The 25,588-nt window shown below is 36.4% G+C and overlaps 1 protein-coding gene and 1 pseudogene across 3 annotated transcripts in view; both read right to left on the bottom strand.

Moving 5' to 3' along the window:
* Window positions 1–1,412: 1,412 nt before the first annotated feature.
* The window catches only part of IL6ST (interleukin 6 cytokine family signal transducer), a 60,768-nt gene continuing 36,592 nt past the window's right edge, over window positions 1,413–25,588 (bottom strand). For all 3 annotated transcript variants that reach the window (XM_043488526.1, XM_043488528.1, XM_043488529.1), the window contains 9 exons: window positions 19,343–19,425; window positions 18,501–18,711; window positions 17,757–17,939; window positions 15,681–15,782; window positions 15,346–15,492; window positions 14,918–15,058; window positions 10,508–10,604; window positions 7,205–7,286; window positions 1,413–6,271 (listed from right to left, as the gene is read on the bottom strand). In XM_043488526.1, the coding sequence (XP_043344461.1) occupies window positions 5,534–6,271; window positions 7,205–7,286; window positions 10,508–10,604; window positions 14,918–15,058; window positions 15,346–15,492; window positions 15,681–15,782; window positions 17,757–17,939; window positions 18,501–18,711; window positions 19,343–19,425 (1,784 nt within the window). In that variant the 3' untranslated portion in view covers window positions 1,413–5,533. The remainder of the gene's footprint in view (window positions 6,272–7,204; window positions 7,287–10,507; window positions 10,605–14,917; window positions 15,059–15,345; window positions 15,493–15,680; window positions 15,783–17,756; window positions 17,940–18,500; window positions 18,712–19,342; window positions 19,426–25,588) is intronic.
* LOC122454225 lies at window positions 10,611–14,905 on the bottom strand (annotated as a pseudogene).

The raw sequence follows: 25,588 nt of genomic DNA, 5'->3' as shown, positions 1-25,588 counted from the left end.
CCCCAGGAAAGCCCATTGACCTGGAGTCACTATATGCTTCCCTTTGCTTCTCCACTTCCTTCTCTATCTCAGGCCTCCTTGCCTCCTTCTCTTCTATACTCTATTAAGTAGCCAGAGCATGTTTAACTAGACTTAAACATGGAAAAGACCCTAATGCTGAGAAAAACTGATGGCAAAAGGGGGTGACAAAGGGTGAGATAGTTGGATGGCATCACCGACTCAGTGGACTTGAGTTTGAGCGAACTCTAGGAGATAGTGAAGGACAGGGAAGCCTGGTGTGCTGCAGTCCATGGGGGTTGCAGAGTTGGAAATGACTTAGTGACTCAACATCAATGAAATATGTATGTGGGCTTCCCAGGGGGCTCAGTGGTTAAGAACCCACCAGCAATGCAGGAGACATGGGTTCAATCTCTGGGTCAGGAAGATCCCCTGGAAAAGGGAATGGCTACCCACTCTAGTGGGTAGAAACCCCATGGACAGAGAAACCTGGCGGGCTACAGTCCACAGGGTTGCAGAGTTGGACGTGACTGAGCACACATGCAATGCAAACATGTATATAAGAGCACAGTTTGTACTATTCTTGTTTATATTTTGAGAGTGTTGAAGGAAGGTTTTATATTAAAAAGAATAAAATTTAAACCAGAAGTTAAAATTGTTTGTCTCTGGGCCAGGAAAACTGAATGCCTTTTTGGCAGTAGGATGGACTGGACCCATAATATAAATTAGGATAAGACAAGAAGTATTACAAAAAAGTTATGCTGTAACAGCCTGTAAGAGACCTAACCAAAGATTTACACAAACACATAGCCCAAGGCTGAGATGCTATTTCTACAACCTTTAGTATATATGTGAAAGGATGAAGTTAACTTGTGTGTGGATTTCTCACTCCCTGCATATTTAGATAAAATCACAATGTGAGGTTACAAAAATCCAGTAGTTCAGATTTCCTTCCAGGTGGAAGTAGTACTTTTATACACTACACTTAACAAGCTCAGGGGAGTGGTGGTGGGATGCTATGGATCAGTCGGCTTCACGCCTCACCGTGATAAGACCCCAGTAGGGTGTGGATACAGACAGGCCACAAGGTGGCACCGCACCTCTGCACTTTTCACTGGCAACCAGTTGAAAAATATCCAATGAGAGGTGAGATGCTGGGATTCTAGAAATCATGTTGTAAATCCAGAAAACTCATCAATTTGCCATCTCCAAGTCTATTCTGTATTTATTAAGGCTGAGGTAGGGTACTGATTTTCTTCTAAAACCTGATCTATTATGTTAAATGAGGGATTAAGAAACCACAGAACCCTCCAAAAGCACCAAGCTTACACAAAGCCTCAACACCAATAATGATAAACACCGCTACCTTAAATATTACGGGTAATGACATCAAATGGTAGTGACCACACCCAGAAAAAATTTGAGTAAGAATTTATTACATTTACTTAAAGGATTAGAGCTGATATATAACAGAACATTTACTTATTTCAACATAAAAACAGTAGCTGTGGTTACGATTTGCACATGCAATTCATTCTGCAAAAGTAAAAATACACACACTACTCTTTCTAGACAAGCCTTCTATATGAAGTTAGATTAGGTCAGGGTAAAAGAGCAAGTGAACTTGAAAGGATTGCACTTATAATTAAATGGGACATAGCCAGGGTATAAAGAGGAGACATACCTAATGCTAACCACTGAATTGCAGTACTAGCAAATTGCACACTTATTTTTAGAGTATACTATTCAACACACATATACACTAAGACTAAAGAAATTTCAAATATCCACCTTTAAATTATCCCTTTATTTCTGACATATCACATTTTTATATTCATGTAATAGCATTTGAAATATGTAGTTATCATTGTCAAAGCTTATGTTTAAGGGATAAAACGTCTGTAACATCTACCACCATTGGCCTCAAATGCACTTTCATCATGGTCTATCAAGTATAAAGAAGAACTGGGTAATGAAGTTAAACTAACCTGCTTTAACTACAAAAAGCCTTTAAAAATTTAGGAACAAATATGTAACAAAAGAGCTCATCCAGAGCCACCTTTTCATTTTTAATGCAATGTATATTAGAATATCATGTGAGTACACATACAAGTAGAATATACAATGAAAAAAAAATAGATTTAACTCCAAAGATCAGTATTTGGATTTGGAAAGTTTTGACTTGCATCTAAATTCTGCTTATAAATAGCCTGAAAGGAACTGCTATCAGGGACCAGTCTAAAGAACTAGGCTGTTAAGTTTGTTAGTTTAAAATTTCTTAAACCTAAATATCTTGCCATTGTATGGCTTCATATTCTTTTCGTTTACAAAAAAAGTGCAAAATTTTTTTTAAAGTAATCTTAGAGGGCAATAGAATCTAACACAACCTACAACAAAGTTATCCCAATATTTTTAATTAATTGAACTTTTAAGTTTTATGTAGCTTATTATGTTGACATTTTACCCATTTCAACAAACAGAAGTGTAAGGTATAGAAATTTGTTCTTGACACCAGAGGAGGAGATTGGTGTGGAATATAATGGAATAGAGGAAGAGCTTTCCTACTTGATTTACAGTTAGTCAATACATGCCAGTTAACAGAAATATTTTAGGGAATGCTACTATACAATTATTCTACTTCTAAATTTATGTCATGATTATTTAACTATGTGAGCAGAAAAAAGACATCTTTTTAAAACTTGTTTGATTGCTATTTATAGAGCTATTTTAGATGTTTCACTTTAAATGTGAATTTTCATAAATAAATGTTTTCATAATAAACTAGGGTCACTAGATGACTTCACATGTTAAAAAAAAAAATCTCTCATCAAAGAAAAAGGCTGAAGTTAAACAACTAGATGAAGAACACATGTGAACACAAAACATGGGAATGACTGCTTTTTCCCTTGTTTCTACTCACGTGTTGGGTATACTTCCCAGTGATGAATGATCCATGTTAAAAAAAGAATTAAACTGTAAGGTTTTAGTAGGTTTGAAGTCTGATAGTTTTCCAAGAATTATTTAGCATTGCGCCTTTATGAAGGATGAGGGTAAGATATCAAAGACACCAGTAATGAATAATCAAATTACAGTAATAACAAAGGTAACATATGCTTATTATTTTCAATCTTACAAGAGGGTAACTGCATCAAATTTTTGGATACTAGATATTTAATGAGTACTAAACCCACTATCTTAAATATAGTCTAACTTTCACATAAATTAACCTAATTTCTCTGCTGACCTAAAGTATAATTCACAAGTATCAAAACTGATTATTCTATGACATGCCTTATGAAAGTAATCTTGTACTTAAGTTTTATAACTGCTTTTCTCTTTTGGGGCAAAGACGTATATTATATAAATATTTCCTGAATGAATTTTTGCACAGTATCCAAACATCCATTTAATATACCTAAAGTGCTTTTGTGGTTAGAGGGCATTCGCTCACTGCACCATGTTGTATGTAAAGTTTCAACATATAAATTTACTTATAATGATGTCCTTTCTTAAATAACTATTTGTTCTCATTCCTTTAGATCATGAGTTCACATTTTATAACTGCCCTCCCCCCATGTACAATCATTACATTAAAATGTTCTTCACAACACTGCTATGTGTCAGGAGGAAGGTCAGAGCTAAACATGGTTAAAACAACATGACTACTTATTTTGAGGAAACGAAAAAAATGTAGTAGATATAAATTTGTTGACATTTAGCAAGACCAATCCTTTCCTGATATGGACCAGCCTTTGATGGTCAACTTAAATGGTGGTGATGCTATTACCTTGTCGAGTGTGAGTTTGGGGTCTGTCCCTACTTTTCCTCATTTCCTTCTAATTCTGACAGTCTACCAATCTCATGTTGGTTTTGCCTAAATAACTGGATATATCAGAATAAAGCATCTGCTCTGTCTCACAAAGACCATTTATGTGAAAGAACTCTGTGAAGTGTTAGGCAAGAATACAAAGGATAAAGCATAACACGAAGTCTACTGTGAACAATACTGATGAGAGAGTAATGAGTCGACTTACATCTCAACTGTAAATGTGCACTAAATTTTCTCAACCTTTTATTCTTCAATAACCTCTGCAAATATTTTAAGTGGGCCTGGTTTCTGTATCTTAAATATGACAGAAAAACAAACTTACTTGAGAGCAGTAGTCAATACATGATCTATTTCTTCTTACTTACTCAGCCCCTGGCTTTCGCCCTGCCTCCTTGTCAAAGGTGGTGGGTAGAGGATAACATGAATGTGAAAGTGAGTATAGAACTAAACTCTGGAGGCTCAACTCACTTTTCCCCTGAAGAAGAGAACATGTGGGATGAGGTTTAAAATATTCCTAAATCATCATGTAGAGTTAAATTCCACCTACCTCAGAACTGGCAGACATTAAATACTATCTCTTCATTAAGTGCCTCTACAATAAGGATATTTGCTAACTGTGATCCTTACTAAGGTCAATATGTACATTTTAGGGGTGGTATTTTGTTTTGGTGATTATCGCCCAAGTCCTATAACTTATTAGTCTGCTTCAGATACCTACTAGGAAAAACAAACAAACTCAATCTTGGCCTACTGAAAAACAAAGCGTATTAAGTCAAAACACATTTTAAGGTGAAGATATATTGTATAAAGTGCTTAATCAACCAAATTCTCTGACGTCTTAAAAAGAAGGGTCAATGACGTTTATATATAGGTATAGAAAAGTGTTAATAATCTAAGCCTTTATTAATGGCAAAGAATGTATTAAATGTTTGAGATAGTTTGTCATATTCATTCCTAGCTCTTATCCAGACACTCTGCTGAGTGTGTGAAGTGTATCTTCAAAGGTTGTCAATAACAATAGAAAGCAAATTTTTGAAAATTTACTTAATTATTGATTGTCTAATATTCAAAAATTAATATTTTTAGTTTGCTGTGTTAAAACAGAATTCCTTTTCTCCAGTAACTGGCAGTGTCACTACCAATGGAAGAGGACTAATATCTTACATGTTGGTATGATTATAAATGACCCCAATTTTTTCTGGCAGACAACAAAAGCTGGGCTCATATTAGCTGTATCATCTGGATTCTTCTTAAATTATGTTGTCAGCTAAAGTAGAGGGTCTAAGACCTTGTTCCTCTAATTTTTGTTAATTCTCTCCCTAAGATTTGATATTCAATGACTATTCTCATTAAAATCAGTATAGCTGTTTATGACTAGCTTTAATTTAAATACCCTCTGTTTTCTAGACAGCAAAACAAAAAGTTTCACTTTATAAATTTTAGACAAACTTTGTTTTTTTCTTCAGTGCAAACATCCTGAAACAGCACAAAGTCATTCAGCTATTCAGAGGATGAAGTCAGTTTATGTAGTGCTTAAAGTTGAATCCCAGATATACTGGGATGGAAAAAGCCCACGTGGCAGGACAGTACATTCTTGTCCTTAAGGGCAAATGATCATCTTCAGCGAGTGAAGATCTGAAATCACAGATAAAGTACTTTTAGCTTTACTTTACAGGTACTTCTGAAGCTGTAACCGGGGCTGGTCTTTCACTGAGGCATGTAGCCGCCTCGTCTTACAGTCTGTGGTAAGTAGCTTTTAGGCATTCCTTCATCAACCACAGCCTCCATCCCAACTGTTTCAAATCTCTCTACTTGTCCCTCAATGCCTGGACCAAAAGCATCCACTGCAGGAACTTCCTGAAACATTTTCATTTTCCCAGATCCATAGGGCTGTGAAATATGATCTGAAATCTGCTGCTGTTTAAGTCTAACAAAATCTTCTTCATTGACTGAGGAAACTTGCTGTGACCTTTCAAAATGTGAAATATCTGGACTGGTTTCATGCTGACTGCAGTTTTGCTTGAAATACCGCTGCCTGGGCAGAATGCCATCGCTGCCATCCACATTATCTGCCAGCTGTAAATCTTCTGGCCGCTCCTCGGAGTCGAGCAACGGCTGGGTGGACTCAGATCTTGAGAAGACTTGGACTGACGGTACCTGGTGTCTGTAGCCACTGTGTACCACTGTGGAATACTGGACAGTGCTTGAAGTGTTCTGTGCAGATTCATTTTCATCACTGCTAGAAATGCTTGGCCTCGAAGATGACATGCACGAAGACCCTCCAATACCACTACTGTGTCCTTCAGTATTAACTTTTTCTTTCTTGAATAGGTCCAAAGATTTTAGATCCTCTGGGAAAGGCTTTTTGTCATTTGCTTCTATTTCCACAACACTTACATCAGTGAAATTGCCATCTGGATACATTTGATCTTTTGAATTAAAATGCTAAGAAAGACAGAAAATGAATTATTACCTATGGTACACATTCATTTAGAAAATCTGAAATAATTATGTATAACATATTAGAGGCACAAAGTATAACATAGTAGAGTCACAAAATGCATCTCTGAAACTTCTCAGTAACTTAATAGTGCAAAGATAATCTGTATCACTAAGTCACTGCTAACTACTTGAATCATGGATTTTGTGAAATTTGTTTAAAAGGTAAGAATTAGACTGTATTTCGTCAGAATTCCAAATCAATATTGTTGGGGTGTTACATTTTTATAAACTAACCAACTCAATGGACATAAATTTGAGCAAACTCCAGGAGATAGCGAAGGACAGGGAAGCCTGGTGTGCAGCAGTCCATGGGATCGCAAAGAGTTGGATACAACTTAGGGACTGAATAATAGTAACAAAAGTCTAGAAGTAAAATTTCATATTTCATGCCTAGTCTAGGCAGCCTAGGATTAACTGGATAGAAAAATGAAGAAAACATTAAGAAAAATCAAACTCAAGTTTCATAGGTTATGAAGGACTGTCAGAAGTAAAAAAATATAAATAACCTTCCCTTTAAGGAAATTTAAGAAATTTATTATAGGCTTCCAGAAGTCATTTAATCATATTAAAATCATAGATTTTAAGTTTGATTTTAATATACAATCTAAAATGCTTATCTTACAACAGAATTATCACATAGCTGTATTAAAACATTAGGCTTTCAACTTACAAGTTCAGTCAAATATTTTTAATGTATACTAAATAGAATTAGGAATATAAAGACAAATATGCTATGGTGATAATAAACTACTAGAATATGCAAGTACTATTTTTAATTTTGACTAAAATTCTAATTTATGTACTATTTTCATAAACTCTACAAATATATCCTAATATGCTTGTGTATTCTAAGTAGTCAGAAACATTTTATCTTACCCTTGGAGGTGTGTGAGGTGACCACTGGGCAATATGACTCTTTGAAGGATCTGGAACATTAGGCCAGATGTGTTTTTTAATTCTGGAGAGGAAAGAAATACTGCATATGGAGAACCACTTGTAATAAATGTGATCATCTAAATAATACATAAGGATCTGAGTCTTTATCCTTAAAGAAAAACTGTTTGTTTATAAGACTAAAGCTGGTAATCAGTATTCAATTTTTAAAAATCTCTGAAATCAAATTCTGCAATAATAACCACTTAAAAACTTTAGCCAGGGGTACAAAACATTGTGGCACACCTTCTCTGCAAAACAAAACCCCCAAAATGTTCAATTTCCAACTAAAATAATTCAGACAATGATAAATTATCACACTGGTACAAGATAAAATAATATGATTTTTCACAAGGAAGAAAAGGCTAACATAAAAATAATTCAAGATATCCGTCATCAAAAACCTATTTAAATATGTTTAACATAGTCCCTAGCACAACATCAGAGGTTCACAAGGGTATGTGAGTACACAGGAAATGAGTCATCTTGAGAATAAGTTCAAATAAACAATAAAGATGGGTAGTAAGATCCTAACAGATTGTCCAGCAGGAACAACTATGAAGTCTGGACATAATAGAAAAAGCAATAGAGTAACAACCTAAATAAATTGACCAACCAAAAAAAAAAAAGGAATTCCTTGAAAGACACCAATTACTGAAACAGACTGGAAAAGAAAACTTCAATAGCCCTATACTTATAAGAAATTCAATTTCTAATTAAAAATCTCCCTACAAAGGAAAGAGCATCCCCAGACAGCTTCACTTGTGAATTCCATTAGTTATTTAAAGAGGAAATAATACAAACCCTGTACAAACTCTCCCAGAAAATTGAGGTAATATGTACTGATTAATTTTATGAGATAATCAGTATTACCCTGAATCCAAAATTAAACAATGATGCCACAAAAAAAGGACAAATCAATACCACTTCTTAACATAAAAATACAAAAATTTTTAACACACCGAATCCAGCAAATTCCAAGGAATGCAAGATATAACATCTGAAAATCAATGATAAAATTCACCATATTTATGAAAGGAAAAAAAAAATCATAAGCTCATCTCAACAGATGCAGAAAAAGCATTTGACAGAATTCAATACCCATTCATGACAAAAACTCTTAGCAAAACAGAAATATAAGAACTTCCTCAACTTACAGCTAATATAATATGCAATAGTGTTTAAGAAAAAATATATGCAATAGTGTTAAGAGTGAATGCTCTCTCCCCTAAGATTAGGAAGAATGGAAAGATGTTGGCTCTTAACACATCTATTCAACATTGTACTTACTGAAGGTCTTAGCTAGTAGAATAAGAAAAATAACTAAAAGTATAAAGACTGGAATAACCATCTTTACTTGCAGGCAGCATGACTGTATAGTCATAGGACTGTATAGTCCTATGGAATCTAAAAAGTGACTACAATAAATTAATTTATCAAGATCTCAGTATACAAGATCAATATGCTTAAAAGGATCAATTTTCAATACACCAGAAATGAACAACTAGAAAATAAAAATATTTAAATTCCATTTATAATAGCGTAAAAAAACACTTAGGAAGGAATAAATTTAACATAGCCTGAAGACTACGAAACATTGCAAAAGGAAACAAAAAATGTACCATGTTCATGTACTGAAAGATACATGTGACTCATGAACAAGTGACTCATGAACAAGTTCACACTGCACTTTCTCCTAAACTGATGTATAGATTCAATAAAATTCCACTAAAAATTCTAACAGATTTTTAAGGGAAATTTATAAGGTGATAATTTTATATGAAAAGGCAAAGAATCTAGAAAAAATAATTTTGAAAAAAAAAATACTGGAGGAATTCTGCCACCCGGTCTTACTGTAGAGCTATAATAAATCAAGACCATGTGGTATCAGCACCAATAGACATACATAACAAAGGAACGGGATTAAGAGTCCACAAATAGATCTAGACTTATACGAATAACTGATTTTGGTAAAGGTTGAAGGCAATTCAACAGGAAAAGACAGTCTTTTAATAAATAATGCTGGAATGGTTAGATATCTATGGAAAAAATTCTTTGACTTCACACCATGCACAGAAATTTATCCTAAACAGATCACAGCACAGGGTTAAAATCATTAAATTTCTAGAGGAAAATACAGGAGAACATTCTGTGACACCTGATTAAGCAAAGATTTCATAAAAAGGACATAACATCAATAACCATTAAAAAATAAAAACCCTAAAAAAATGGATTTGATCAAAATTAAACACTTGCTTTTCTGAAGTCACAGTTAAGAAACCAAAAAGGCAAGCCACAGTCCAGAATTTGCAAAACATATGTGACAAAAAATTTGTAACAAGATATATAAAGAACTCTTAAAGCTCAATATTAACAAATCACCCAATTTAAAAATGGGCAGAAGATTTCAAGACATATCACAAAAGAAGATGTAAGGTAGCACATGAAAGTATCTATTACTAGTCCTCAGGGAAACAGAAGTTACAATCACACTGAGATAGCACTATAAACCCCTGAGAAAGAATGGCTAAAATTAAAAACCTTGACAGTACCAAGAACTGGGGATGATATCGAGCAAATGGAACTTTTCACATTGCTGGTGGGAATACAGGATGATATGGCCACTTTGAAAAACAATTTGACAGTTTCTTATAAAGTTAAATATGCATCCAGCAATTCTGGATTATATGATCCAGCAATCCCACTGCTAAATATTGACTCAAGATAAATGATAATATATGCCTACACAAAGATATGTGTGTGAATGCTCATAATAGTCAAAAATCAAAGAAACAACTTAAATTTTCATAACAGATGTATGGGTAAACAAATTTTGATCTTTCTATACTACAGAATACTATTCAAGAATAAAAAGGAGAAAAATATTAGTATATGCAACAACATGGATGAATCTCAAAGAAGTCAAGTGAAAGACATCATACACAAAAAATTACATGCTGCTTGATTCTATATATGTGAAATGCTAGAAAAGGCAAAAATACAACCACAGATCATTTGACTGCTGGGGCTAGGGGCTGAGGGAGAGGACAGACTACAAAACAGAACGAGGAAACTTCCAGGGTGATGGAAATGTTCTCCATCCTAAGTGTGGTGGTAGTTACACATCTACATACAGCTACAAAAATTCATCAAACTGTTCACTTCAAATGGATGAATTTCACTGCATGTAAATTATAGGTCAATAAAAGTGGGGGAAAATGCAAAAATATGAACAAGGGTACTTACAGGTCTCGCTTATTAAAGCAGAATAAAACTCCCAAAAGGGTTGTCAATAGGAATGCTAAGCAAACAGGTACAACAATAGCTTCGATTTCTCCTTGAGCTAAAAAACAAAAAGGGGAAAGAAGGAAAATTGTTGACACATATGCTACAGACAAATAATGCAACTTTCCAACCAGATTACTGTTGAAAAGATGAAATACCATCCTAATTTTTTTTTTTTACAAACTTTTCAAACTTAAAGGTGTTTTCCTCTCCCCATCCCTCCCCCTTGGTAAATCATATCCTAGTTGCTTATGCCTTAGGTCATGGTAACCTGACCACAAAGTATACATAAAATAGAAGTTGGCTGGGGGAATAAACTGATTAGTTCAGTTTACTGGATAGATAATATACCTGGTAACAGCTTTCAAACCTATTTATTTATTACATTTATCATTTGCACTCAGCAGAATCTTAGCAAAAGCTTACTTTTGAGTTAGAGGAGTAGAATTGGAAAAGCTCTAAACGATCTCAATAACTGAACTACAAATGTAACTTTCTATAAGGAATAAAAATGTAAAATTCAGATAAAATTTTTAATCGTTATTTACTGATATAGGGCTAAGAATTTTAGGAGAACCTTAACAGGCACAAGGAGTAGCAGAAGTAGGAATAATATCACCTAAAAAGCAGCAAGCCTCAGATTCCTCAATACCACATGAATCCCTCTCTGAATCTGAAAGACAGCTTAGTAATCAAATGAATCGCTAATTGGGAGAATTTATATTAGAGATTTTTAAATGATTGGTTGTTTCTGGTAAACTCCTCCAACCCTCCTTCACTTAGTCTTTTACAGGAAAAATGTATGAAAGTAGTGCGACAGCCACACATTACTCAGCCTTACCTTCCCACCACACATATCCCTTTACATCCTGTGAAGCATAATAGGAACTGAGAAATCAGAGGAATAAACTATAGGTTGGAAAATATTAATTCCTGAATGCTAAGATTCTCATACACATGACACATCAAATTCAGGCAGAACCTGTCCTCTACTGGCGCTGAACTTCCTTCTAAGCTTCCATGTCTTGGGCCTTTTGCTCATGCTGCTCCAGGATGCCTTCTTCTCCCTGTCTGTCCACATCTTAACCTCAAAGCTCAAGTACTGTCTTCTCCACAAAAATCTTTGAAGGTGAAATTTTCCACTACCAGTATCTTTAAATTCTTGTTCTATTTACTAGTAGCATGGTTCAAATGGCTCTCTGTATTGTTTACTTATACTTTATTTCTTCAACTAAGCTATATGGTCCTTGAGGGCAAAGTCAAAGCCATGTGAAGTAGGTATAATGGATCCATAAAACAATAGGTCAGAGGAAAAAGTGGATGAAACAATACTAAATATGATTTCAGTTTTGGGGAAAAAATGTATGCATAGAAAAGACTAGGAGGATATATAAATATGTTAAAAGATTATTTTGGATGAGGGATTAGGAGTGATTTTTCTTCCTCTTTGTGTTTTACTGTATAGTCTAAATTCCTTATAATGAACACTACTTTTGTTAACAGCATAAATTTTTAAAGTTAATTACTTTTATTTTTTCTAAAGATCATGGCACAAAGTTTTATTTCCAATATTACAGGTATGCCCCCATTTTCAGAAAGTTTCAATTTTACCACTTCACTTTCACAAAAGATTTACATTAATATACTAAAAAACTTTTTCCATAAATTACATTGTCTGTTTTTGCTAACGAAAATAAACTTATAAAAAAAGCTTGTTAGTGCATTTAATGTAGGTCTTTCATGAAAATGCAGTGGCATAATGCAAACTTGCCCAAGGTGAGGGATACTCTTTGCTCTAAACCATTCTGGCTTATAAAAGGTTTCAGAGGAATGCTCAACTTTTGGTTAGAGGTAGAAACCTGTATTTGTTACATATATATTCTACAAACATGTCAACACAAATCTTATCCCACAGACTATATTCATTATTGGCCATCACACAGCAAAGCTCAGGATCTTTCAATGTCTATCTTACGTAGTAGTCACTTATCCACTTATTTTCTCATACAGCAAACATTCAACCAACAAGGAACATGGAGCTTACTATTTATCATTAACTGTGTTGGTTCTTGGATATGACAAAAACAATAACAATAAAATAAGGTAACTGAATGATGATTCAAAATGTAGTAGTTACAGGAAAGAATGCATTTTAAGTCTGCTGTAGAGAGGCTACAGAAATAGCCAAAACAAGAAAAGGTATAGGTGAATGTACTGGGAAAAGACATAGAGGTGGGGAAAATGAAGAGAGAGGTGGGGAAAATGAAGAGAAGTTTAGGGTCAAAGAAAGAGATTATGAAAGGGCATGCACAGCAGTAATTAGAAGGCATGAGCAACTGAACTTGCTAGTTTGCGTAAGTGAGAAACAGATGAGAAATTTACTACGACTACCCCTAAATTTCTGGGTCTGGCAAAGAGTTATGACATGGAACAAAGAAAGAGAAACCTGTCTGGGAAGAGCAGAGAGCATGGCTGGAGTCTTAGACAGGGACTCTGGAATGGAAGACAAGAAAACAGTGCCAGGAACAGAGCTCTGGAGAATACAAAACATTTAAAAGAGCAGAAAAGGAGACCAAGAAAAAAGTACCACACAAGGAGGAGACTCAGGAGAGTGCTACTAGAAAAATAAACCGAGGGAAGAGACTGTTTCAAGGATGAACAGGCCAATAGGAAGGATCAAATGTTGGCAAGTATAGGGAGAAAAGATGACTGAAAAGCATGCACTGGACAGGACAACTAAGAGGTCTTCCACGTGTGACAGCAGACAGGTTTCAGTGGAGTGGTGGGTGGGGTGGAAATCTGGTTTCAGCAGGTCAAAAACTGAGCTGGAGGTATGGAAACGAGACTGCAAGCGTGGATTAGTCTTTACAGCCTGTGTGTGTTAGTTGCTCAGTCGTGTCCAACTCTTTGCCACCCCATGAACTGTAGCCCGCCAGGCTCCTCTGTCTATGGAATTCTCCAGGCAACCTGCCCATTAAAGGAAGTACAAGAGAAGAGACTATACCCAAGTTTTTTTTTTTTTTTTTTTAAGATAGTTGAAATACAACTTTATCCTGATTCTAAATGAAAAGGAGTGGGAATGACAGTAACAAACAAGATTCCACCTCTCAATATAGTCATGTGACTATAGCAGTCTTTGAAACTCAAGGAGGAAACTGTGTTCCAAAACACCTAAATATGCAGGTCCAAAAAACTGAAGCTTTTCTTTATTTTTAAACAGCCACATTCATTCCAAAGCCCAAATATCTCCTTCAGCATCCAAAGATTAAGTACATGTTCTGCTTAGTTAGATAATAAAGTGGCAAACACGCTGCACCACTGACATTACAGGATAGTTGCCTATATAACTAGACTTCTGACATTGGGCCCCAGCTTCACTTTCTCACAGGTCATCGTTTTCATCTGGGAGAGCAGTCATCTGAGCAACCTCTAAATCGTGCTTGTACTGTGCTACCAAGGCTGTGTCCATGACCACCTCTGGTGGGGCAAGAGCAGGCATGGCGACAAACTCCAAGTTACGGTCTCCGATCAATTTTCTGGCAAGCCAGAGGAAGGGTTTTTCAAAGTTGTAGTTACTTTTGGCAGAAATGTCATAGTACTGAAGATTCTTCTTTCGGTGGAAGACAATTGACTTTGCCTTAACCTTTCTGTCCTTAATATCCAATTTGTTGCCACACAACACAATCGGGATGTTCTGACACACTCATACCAGATCTCTATGCCAGCTAGGCACATTCTTGTAAGTAACTCTCGACGTTACATCAAACATTATAATGGCACACTGACCTCTCAGTCCACCAAATTTCTCCTAACCACCTCTATCCCACACACTGAACTTAATCGGTCCTCTGTTGGTATGGAACACAAGAGGATGGACCTCAACACCCAAGGTAGCTATATACTTCTCAAATTCACAAGTCAGACGACATTTCACGAATGTAGTTTTTCCAGTACCACCATCACCAACCAATACAAGTTTGAATTGAACTTGGGGTTCTCCTTGGGCAGCCAACGCAATGTTACTTCCAGGAGCGTCTCCGCGCCCGTCTGTCTAAGCGAGACCATACCCAAGTTTTGCCAGTGAAAAAAATGAACCCGTTTAGAAAGATAAACAAATTATTTTGGGATTTATAGAGTACAGGTAAAATTAGAAGCAGTTGAAGAAACAACAACAAAGTATGGAAAACATTTTCTGTAGTTTAAAGAAATAACCAAACAAAACAAAAATCATAATTTATGAACACATCATTTATATGAATCCAAAGATGCACTTTAAACAAAATTTTGGCATGTAAGTTAAGCCCATTTTTTCTGATTAAATTTTTAAAAGAAAAGAGAAAGAAGGAAAACTCAAGCATCGTTATTCCTTACCAAACTTTGGTGTAGTAAAGGTGAATTCTGGACCATCCTTCCCACCTTCGTCTGTGTATGCTGCCATTCGCACCATATACAAAGTGTCACTAGTCAAAGAGGACAGTGTATATTCTGTGTGGGAAGAATCCACATTCACAGCTGGAAGAAAGCAGTAAGTGCACTTTAACTAACTACTCTTGCATGGTTTGGCCTATATTTGATATTGGGAGAGTACAAAAAAAGGAATCAAACCATATTTCACTAGAAAACAATGTATTTTTAGTAGGATCATGAAGGCAACCATAAAGCATATTTTCATGTATCTCTTTTCTGAGCATAAAATGCTATATTAAGATGTAAAAAACACAAGAAGGTAAGATTTAAATTAGTATTTAAAAGCCTAAGAAAATACACCTGATTCTTAATAACTGATATAGCTTTATTACCTGTTTCATTTCCAATGACGGTTCTATAAAATATAGTATAATTTCTGATAAATCCATTCTGAACATCAACAGGAAGTTGGTCCCACTCTAAGACAGCTTCATTTTTCCCCACTTTTTTTGTCCGAACAGTAGGTCCTTTGGAAGGTGCTAAAACAGAATAAGGTATTTACTAACTGAAAAGCGTAAGAATTTAGTAAACCACTAGAACTTGGTAGAATTTCATTATCATGGAAATTATTTGAACATAATGAAACATATCCTTATTTAAGAAGGATAAAATGTCTTTGTCAGTACAAAATGCGACTGTTTTTCAAAGAAAGTAGGCCTGGACTTACCAGCTTGTTTAAGGTATGCCTTTATATGCTCAGGGCTTCCTGGTCCATCAGCATATACTGGAGTAACTGTTATCAAGTAACATTTGCTCTCTACTAGGTTTCCTAAAATAAGAATAGTAGATTAAGCATTTTCTTCCTTACAATGAAAAAAACTTAATTAACTCCATTGCTTACTTTTACATTATAATTTCATGACCATTGAATTTTCTTTTATTTATTCATTTATGTTTTTAAAATTGAAACACAGTTGATATACAATGTTAATTTCAGGTATACTAAATAATAATGACATCTGCATACACTATGAAATGATTACCATTGAACTTTCTTTTAACACTACAATTTTTAAGTAAACATTGCCTTTTGTGTACTAGATTCAAGCTTAACAGAGTAAATCTTTATGAAAATAAAAGGCTATTTTTATTGCCAGTAAGTGAATAAAAATATTTATACTGTCAATAAAAGTAACAAATGACTGCATTTATATTCAGGATTTATCAAATGGGTCTTTCTTATAGTTTGACAATTTTTGTACATTTTACCTAATTGAGAACTGCCTATGAGCAAGATGTCAGTAATCAGAGCTAGGGAAAGCACAAACGGCTGTGGTTGGCCAGGTGACTGGGAAAAAGACAATTAAGTGTTATTTCCCACAATAACAGAATTTTAAAAGAAAAAATTATCTTAAATTCTTCCTTTATTTATAATCTTCCCAAATTAACACAGTAATCTATGTCTTTAGCACACAACAACAAAAAAACTTATTTTTGTTTATAAACTGAAGTTTATACCTTCAATAGGAACTTACATTTCCTTAACTGTTTATTCATGAAGTTATATATGCTTCTTTGTCTTCATAAACAGTCATTTTCTTAATGATTCAATATTATCAAGAAGATAATTTTTATATTCTGCTTATACAGTGATGTTTTATCAGGCCTACTTAGTTCTGTGGGAATACTTGCACAACCTGAAGGTCCCCAGAACCTTTGCTCTACTGTCCAGCTAGGGCTTCCCAGGTGGCACCAGTGGTAAAGAATCTGCCTGCCAATGCAGGAGATGCAAGAGATGCGGGTTCAGTCCCAGAGTGGGGAAGAGCCACTGGAGAGGGAAATGGCAACCCACCCTGGTATTCTTGCCTGGAGAATTCCAAGGACAGAGGAGCCTGGCGTGCTACAGTCCAGGAGGTCGCAAAGAGTCCAACATGACTGAGCACGTATGCCATCCACGGTCCAGTTACTACCAATCTATTTTCTCTCTAGCTCTACTTTGCTTTTACTTGGACAAGACTGATAAACTAGATAAGTGGGATTAGTAAAATTATATGTTAAATAATGGGTTAATGAGGGCCAAACAGCCTATGTTATGAATAAAGCTCTTTATGGCAATATATAAACAGTATATTTTTTAACAGCTTTTCTATGATTAATCATATTATTTGTAGCTGAATTCTAATGGTTATCCTCTTTACACACGTACAAACTGAGTGCTTTGTTTCCTCCTTAAAGTTGTTCTATCACTTTAAAGCTACTTGAAAAGTAGTAACTTGCAATGAAAGCAATCCATACTGGAGCTCTTACTTTCTGTCCTTTATTAGTACTTCCAGTTTAAAAGACAAGAAAATATAAGTTCTGATTCTGCTTCCCTTGTTCAACAGCTATAAAAAGTTAACAAGCCATCCAGAAGCTCAGGGAAATTTTTCTCATTAAAGGATGAAGTTAAATCAGGTACAGAGAACATACTAGTTAGGAGCAGAGATTGTACTACCTTGTATTTTTCTTACTTTACAGTTCTGTGAGCGTTCCTTTGATGATCAAAACAACAGAGAGTATTACAAGAAGATAGTATTAACCCCACTTAGTCCATAAACAGACCCTGCAGTTTAGTGAGGTTAGTAAGTATGACTTGCTGAGAGTCACAAGTCTAGTAAACAAGAGTTAACTAGTAACAATGATAAACTGGAAGTCTTTTCAATGGACCACAAAGTCTACAAAGCAGAAAAGATTAAGTACAAGAAAAATCTGTCTAAAGAACTAGAAAAAGGACAACGACTTAAGTGTTTCTAGCAAGGTATACCTCTTAAATAGGTGCGATGTACAGTACCATCTTCTTGTTGCCAGTCTGGGATACAGGGCGATTTATCAGATAACACACACCACTCAAGTATGTATCTGTTTACAGGTTCATTTGGAGCAGTCCATTCTACCCAAAGCACGTTATCTTTGGGAAATGCTTTAAGATCGGTTACGGGGTGAGTAGCTTTAAAACAAAGTATGAATACCGATATGATAAATGAACATTTAAAACTCTGAAGTTCCAACATTTTACATTCATTTTCATAACCATGTGAACTATCTTGCTATTACGTTTTCATAGCACATAAGATTAAACTGTATCTACATGAATAAAAGCACTAATTTATACAGTCAACTTATTTTCAAACTTCAATTCCTTTCCCCAAATTCTTCAAGTATTTTGTGTATATAACTTGCATTTTCTTCTTTGAAAGCTACAGATAAAGCTACAGAAAAATAATATATTTAAGTTTAATGTATATAATAAGTTCCTCAAACCTAAAAAATATATTTTTTAAAAAAGACAAATAATCATAAAATGCTTAAACGAACTAAGGAGCTTAGTACAAAGTTTAAGTGAACCACAAAATGATGGAACGATTTGGTTCCTGATTGATTTCTAAAAATTTAAACCACTGCAGATACTGAGGACATGGTCTTAGAATACTTATGTTTTTACAGGAGTCCTGTCCATACCTAACTACCCTTTACCATTCTTAAGTGAGGCTCCATCTTAGGGACAAACCTTGAAAATCCCAGGCAGGGATAGTTAACACAGACGCATCTGATTTGCCAACAGTATTTCTCGCTGTCAGAGTTGCTACATAGCGATCATTTGTGAGGTTCACCATCAGTTTTGTGTCCTGAACTGTGTAATTTTGTAAACGTGATTTCCATCTTGTGAGAGTCACTTCATAATCCAAAATTTTCCCATTAGCTTCAAAAGGAGGCAATGTCTGTAATAAGACAATTTACTTTTAAAACATATTTCATAAATCTTGAATAAAGGTAATGTTTTTCTTCATGTTCAAATTCTATTATGTCAAATCTCTAAATATTTAATTGCAAGGGGCTGGCAACCTTACTTTGAACTCGCTACTGAAGGGAAACTACTACACACTGAATGAAGAGTAAACTAAGAAAGAAAGTAGCACCATTCTGTTAGCTATTAGTTCTCTATACAATTCTTCACTGATGGTGCGCTGGCCTAAACTATTTTAAGTCTCAATATTTTTCTTTCTACCTTATTTTAGCATGATCCATTCATGACCATTTATGGAGTGCACAACAACTTTATTTCCTATTACCAGCATACACTCTGACTACCCCAAATGTTATTTATTTGAGGCACTGAGGAAAGTTTGATAAAACACAGGCCCCTTATAGAACTTTGACAGAATTATGCTGAAATATCTATGAGGTATCACTGGCAATTTATGAACCTTTTCTTTTTAGTATATATAAAGCTTTGCATGTTTATTAAAGTTATCAAATACTATTTGATACCAAAAATTAAGCTCCACCCATGACACCACATAAAATATATTTATATGAGATAAAAGGATATAATCAAATTTTTTTTCTTACCTTCCATTTGAGTTGTACAGATCTAGTGCCATGAGCATGAGATGGCTCTATCTTATACCAGAAACTTGGTGCCCTGGATGGTCCTAAAGAGATGATATAAAATTTTTAAAATAAAAGTTTCTATTATAACAAGATAAGCTAAAATCCTAGAAATTATTCTTTTACTTTGTTTTTAATATTCTTGCCCTTCAATGATATGGTGTCTATATTTCTGTCTTTACACCAGCATTTTCCCACCTCAGCATGATATGTCTTGGACTTCACCTTTACTCAGGGTGATAGCTTGACAATTTAGATTATATTGCAGCTCTTTAGTAATCTTAAAATTGTAAAGGTACAAATATATCCTAAGCAATAACCAAAGATGTATCACTATTTCTTATTGCTAAAAATCAAACTGAAATATATTTAAATACATGTGTACAATCCTTAAATGCATATATTTAAGGATATCAGACAAATAAAATAAATGGAGTAACATAGTATTAAGTTTATTACCTTACACTGGGAGTCAATGTAATGGAATATAATATAAATAAATTCACAGGATTGTTGTAATAATCACCAACCATGTGAAAAAGCACTTTACAAAACATCAAATCTGATTGCTAATTAGGTTTTAAAAATTCAAAAATTTTATAATTGTAAAATATGGCATTAAATAGGATAAAAAATAATCTGAGCAAAATCTAAGCAGTGTTGTGCTGATCATGAAGAAGTAACTACAGGTGGACAAAACAAAGGGGAAAGGCACACCAGGAAGGCTGGGGGAAAAGCTGCTGGTACAGGGGGTTTGAATAGATATATACATGAGTACAGTGCAGCACCCTCAAAGAATAAAGAACACAAAGCTATAAAGGAAATTTTAGAGGCTAGAAACCGTTTCTAATGTTAAAAAAAACCCTGGCTTCTTTCACTAATTTGAAGAAATGCATAATCCAATTGTTCATAACTTTTGGGACACCAGAAATCTCTTTTGATTTGACAAAGGTTATATGCCCTCTCTCCAGAAAATGCACACAAGTATGAACACAAATATTTTGTCTACCTCTTAAAGTAGTTTAGGAACTCCCCCAAACTGATCAATGTACTTTTAAACTCTTCAAGAATAACAGTTTCAAAATTCCTAGCCAAGACAAAGGAATCTGACTCCCAAACCAGCAAGAGTAGGATTACTTTCTTTCTTGGCATTTTTCAGAATAAGAGAAAATTTGTGGTGAATGTTACTTTACTTTTCTGCCTTTGACATTCTCAATTCACATAACTCTCATGAAACCTCTGGCAGAGCTCTGTGGAAGTGAAGGGATTTAGGAGGTAGGGAAGGTTTCAAAGTCATAGCTGCTGCCACTGACACCTCAAGAGGGTGACTGTGACAAGAAAACGTTCAGAAAAAAGAAATCTGTATTCCATAGGATTATTTTTAATTGAAGGCTAACTGCTTTATAATATTGTGTTGGTTTCTGTCATGTATCACCATAAACCAGCCACAGGTATACACATGTCCCTTCCTCTTGAACCTTGCTCCCACCTCCCACCCCATCCCACTCCTCTAGGTTGTCACAGAGCACTGGTTTAAACTCCCTGAGTCATTCAGCAATTCCCACTGGCTGTCTGTTTTACATATGGTAGCATGTATGTTTCCATGCCACTCTATCCATTCGTCCAGCCCTCTCCTTCTCCCCTGTGTCCACAAGTCTGTTCTCTTATGTATGTGTCTCCACTGCTGCCCTGCAAATAGGTTCATCAGTACCAACTTTCTGGATTCCATTTATGTGTTAATATACAATGTTTATTTTTCTCTTTCTGATTTATTTCATTCTGTATAATAGGCTGTAGGTTCATCCACCTCATTAGAACTGACTCAAATGCGTTCCTTTTTATGGCCGAGTAACATTCCATTGTATACATGTACCACAGCCTCTATCCATTCATCTGTCGATGGACATCTAGGTTGCTTCCACGTCCTTGCTACTGTAAATCATGCTGCAGTGAACACTGGGGTACATGTGTCTTTTTCAATAATGGTTTTCTCAGGGTATACGCCAGTAATAGGATTGTTGGGTCATATGGTAGTTTTATTCCTAGTTTTTAAAGGAATCCCCATACTGTCCTCTATAGTGGGCTATATCAATTTGCATTCTCATCAACAGTGCAAGAGGGTACCCTTTTCTCCACACCCTCTCCAGCATTTATTGTTTGTAGATTTTTTGATGATGGCAATTCTGACTGGTATAAGGTGATTTCTCATTGTAATTTTGATTTGCATTTCTCTAATGAGTGATGTTAAGCATCTTTGCATGTATTTATCAGCCATCTGTCTTTGGTGAAATGTCCACTTAGGTCTTCTGCCCACTTTTTGATTGGGTTGTTTTTCTGGTATTGAGTTGCATGAGCTGCTTGTTTATTTTGGAGATTAATCCTTTGCCAGTTGTTCCATTTGCTAGTATTTTCTCCCATTCTAAGGGCTGTCTTTTCACCATGTTTTTAGTTTCCTTTGCTGTACAAAAACTTTTAATTAGGTCCCACTTGTTTTTGATTTTATTTCCATTATTCAAGGAGGTAGGTCATAGAGGAGCTTGCTGTGATTTATGTCAGAGTGTTTTGCCTATGTTTTCCTCTAAGAGTTTCATAGTTTCTGTCTTACATTTAGGTCTTTAATCCATTTTGAGTTTATTTTTCTTGAGTTTATTAAGTGTTCCAAGTTCATTCTTTTTCAGGTAGCTGTCTGGTTTTCCCAGCACCACTTATTGAAGAGACTATCTTTTCTCCATTGTATATCCTTGCCTCCTTTGTCAAAGATAAGGTGCCCACAGGTGCATGTGTTTATCTCTGGGCTTTTAATTAATCTTCTTTCATCGGTCTATATTTCTGTTTTTGTGCCAGTACCATACTGTCATGATAACTGTGTTTGAGTCTCCTTTTCCCAGCCTTTAGGGTTGTATTCCTTCTTCCTTTTGGTTTCTGCCCTTGGTGGGTGAGGTTGTTCCAGTGGTAGGCTTTGGTTGGGAAGGACTTGTGCCTGCCTTCTGAGGGGAGGAGGTGAGTTTTTTCCCTCTGATGGGCAGGGCTGTGTAAGGTGGTATTTTCGAGTGTCTGTGGGAAGCTGGTCTGCCGATGACTGGGTTTGTTTTTGTCTTGCTTGTTCTTTGGGTGAAGAATCCTGTACTGGGTGCTGCTGGGTCCTGGATACAGGTGGAAGTCTTCATGGGAGTTCTCACTGATTAACACTTCATGGGGTCAGGAGTTCTTTGGCAGTCTAGTGTCCTGGATGCATCCCTCTCACTCCAAAGGCTCAGGGCCTGATATCTGGCCAGGGAACCAAGATTCCACAAGCCATTTGTTATGGCATTAAAGAGGACTGAAACAAACACAGGGCTTCCCAGGTAGCTCAGATGGTAAAGAATTCGCCTTCAATGTAGGAGACCCAGGTTCTATCCCTGGGTCAGAAAGATCCCCTGGAGAAGAGCATGGCAACCCACTCCAGTATTCTTTCCTGGAGAATCCTACGGACAGAAGAGCCTGGCAGGCTACGGTTTCATGGGGTCACACAGAATCGGAATGACTGAGTGACTTTCACAACAAACACACAAAACAGAAAACAAAACAAGAAACAAAAAATGAATCCCAAATAGTAAATACAAAATCAGACAAATATCAAAAACAAAGGCACACGCATGCGCGCACATACACACACAAAAGCAGAACAGTCCAAAGAAAAGAAAGTATAAGAGAGTGACCTGGTGAACAAAGGAAACCAAAAACGGTATCGACCAATTAAAAACAAAACACAAATCAGAAAACAAGACAAAAACAGACTGCCAACTGGGGAATAAAGAAAAAAAACAACAACAACAGACTAATGAATAGGGTGAAATAACAGGGTCAAAGAAAAGGAAGGCAAAAGATAGAAAAGCAAAGTTAAATAAAGTATATTAAAAAAGATTTATATATATTAAAGAATATACCAGGAAAAGAATAAGAAAAATAAACAAGTAAAACAATTTTCAAAAGAAAAAAACCCCATAAAACTGCAAAAAGAAAACACAGATGTAGAAGTATATAAAGGAAATACAAAGTGTGATGTAAAAAAAAAAGTTCTCCAAAGCTTAAATAGAGTTAATAATAATAAAATGAACAACCACAGCAAAGCAACAGGGGAAAAAAAGAATTCCAGAACCAACTACAGAATAAATCAGAATAAAAATAATAAATGTTTTTCTCTGATCTCAACTGTCAGCATCCTTTTCCTCACTGTGAATCACCTCTGCCTCCCTAGGATGCCCTCCAATACCAGGCTGGTCTCTGGACCTGCTGTGGGGACAGCTCAGACTCTATAATCTGGCCCTATTCCTGAATGTTCTTGCCTCCAATGTCCACAGCTGCCAGAGTTAGGCATTTTCTTTTGTGGGAATTCTCATTCTCCTTTTATATATTCCATACACACAGAGTCTGCGTACTTGACTGTGTGGGTTTAATCTGCAGCTTGTACAGCTGGTGGAAAGGTGAAAGGTTTTCAATCCTCTTCCTTAGCCACACTGCCCCTGAAGTTCAATTGTGGTTTTATCCCCACCTCTGAATGTGAGTCATTCACAGGAGTTTGCTCCTGAGGCTGCCCTGGAGGACTTGCGTCTGCCTCAGTGAGGACCGGGTATGGCGGTGGTGCAGCTACTTCGATTACGGGGCCCTGGCAGTGCCAGGAATGTAGGGGAGCTGGTGGCCACGGGTACAGGAGATATAGAGCTCTTAGGGTTTTTCTAGCTTCTGGCCACTCTGCCCCACAGAGGATAGAGCATGGAGGTGGTGTGGCTACTTGGATCATAGGGACCTTGGCAGCACAGGGGAGCCTGTGGCCATGGACACAGGAGGTATGTTACAGTTTTTTCTAGCCTCTGGCAGCTCTGCCCCAGTAGAGATCAAGTGTGGAGGTAATACAGTTGCTTGGATTGCGAGGACCCTTGAAAGGTTGTTGCTGAGCCATGAAAGATGCAAGGATTCTTGGCCTCCAGAGGAGAGGAATTCAACCCAGGGCCAGTAACGAGGCTTGATCGTTCAGAGCTTTTGTGTAATAAAGTTTTATTAAAGTATAAAAGAGACGGAGAACACTTCTGACATAGACATCAGAAGGGGGCAGAAAGAGTGCTCCCCTGCTGGTCTTTAGCAGGAAGTTGTATATATATATACACCTACTAGCAGGCTGCTAATTAGAGAAAGGAAATGGCTCAAAACTTCAGAGAATGGCACCAAACCCCTCACCCACAACATTCATTTTGAGATAACATTGGTACAAGGTGAGTCATCTCAGGCCATAAAATGATTGACATGAATCTTGAAGAAAGGCAGGTTTCCAAACAAATACATAGTCTCATTAACACAGAGTAGGAGGACAACTGTATGAGTAAAACACACTGGTTTGTTGAGCCATTGTCGGTTCTGTGTATGTGTGGGCGCTTAGTCGCTCAGCCATTTCTGACTCTTGTGACCCCACAGACTAGCCTGCCAGGCTCCTTTGTCCATGGGATTCTCCAGGCAAGAATACTGGAGTGGGTTGCTGTTTCCTTCTCCAGGTGATCTTCCCAAACCAGGAATCGAACCCAGGTCTCCTGCATTGCTGGCAGATTCTTTACCAACTAAGCTATGAGGGAAGCCCCATATATACATACAAAATAAATAATTTTGTATAGAGAAGGGGGAAAAAAAATCTGTCACTTGTAGTTTGTTTCCTCCTGCCACTTAAGAGACAGAAAATACGTCTGACACTTGCAGCCTACTTCCTCCGTCTGGAGACCCCTGGCCTTCCTGCCTGTTACCCTCTCACCCTGGAGTCACAAAGTGTGCAGGGATGCCAGCTGCCTCAGGTGCAGGAGCGGTGGCACTATTAAGAGTTTTTTTCTAGCCTCAAAGGGTCTCCCTGGCTGGTCCTTTTCTTGTTTCTTGGTAAAGAAGGCACTCAAAGGTCCCCCCCAGGGTGGTGATGAAGTGTCAAAGTGTTAGTCACTCAGTCATGTCTGACTCTGCAACCCCATGGACTGCAGCCCACTGGGTTCCTGTCCATGGCATTCTCCAGGCAAGCAAACTGGAGGGGCTTGTCACTCCCTTCTTCAGGGAACCTTCCCAACCCAGGAATTGAACCCGGGCCTCCAGCACGACAGGCAGACACTTTACTGTCTGAGTCACCAGGGAAGCTGGCTGGGTGCTTCTCTTGCTCAGTGCACTCGAAGGGCCTCCTTCTCTGGGTTCTTTCTCTGC

This window comes from Cervus canadensis, chromosome 16 (assembly GCF_019320065.1).
Source record: "Cervus canadensis isolate Bull #8, Minnesota chromosome 16, ASM1932006v1, whole genome shotgun sequence".
NCBI classification, from domain to species: Eukaryota; Metazoa; Chordata; class Mammalia; order Artiodactyla; family Cervidae; genus Cervus; species Cervus canadensis.
This window is presented reverse-complemented; position numbering and strand designations above follow the sequence as displayed.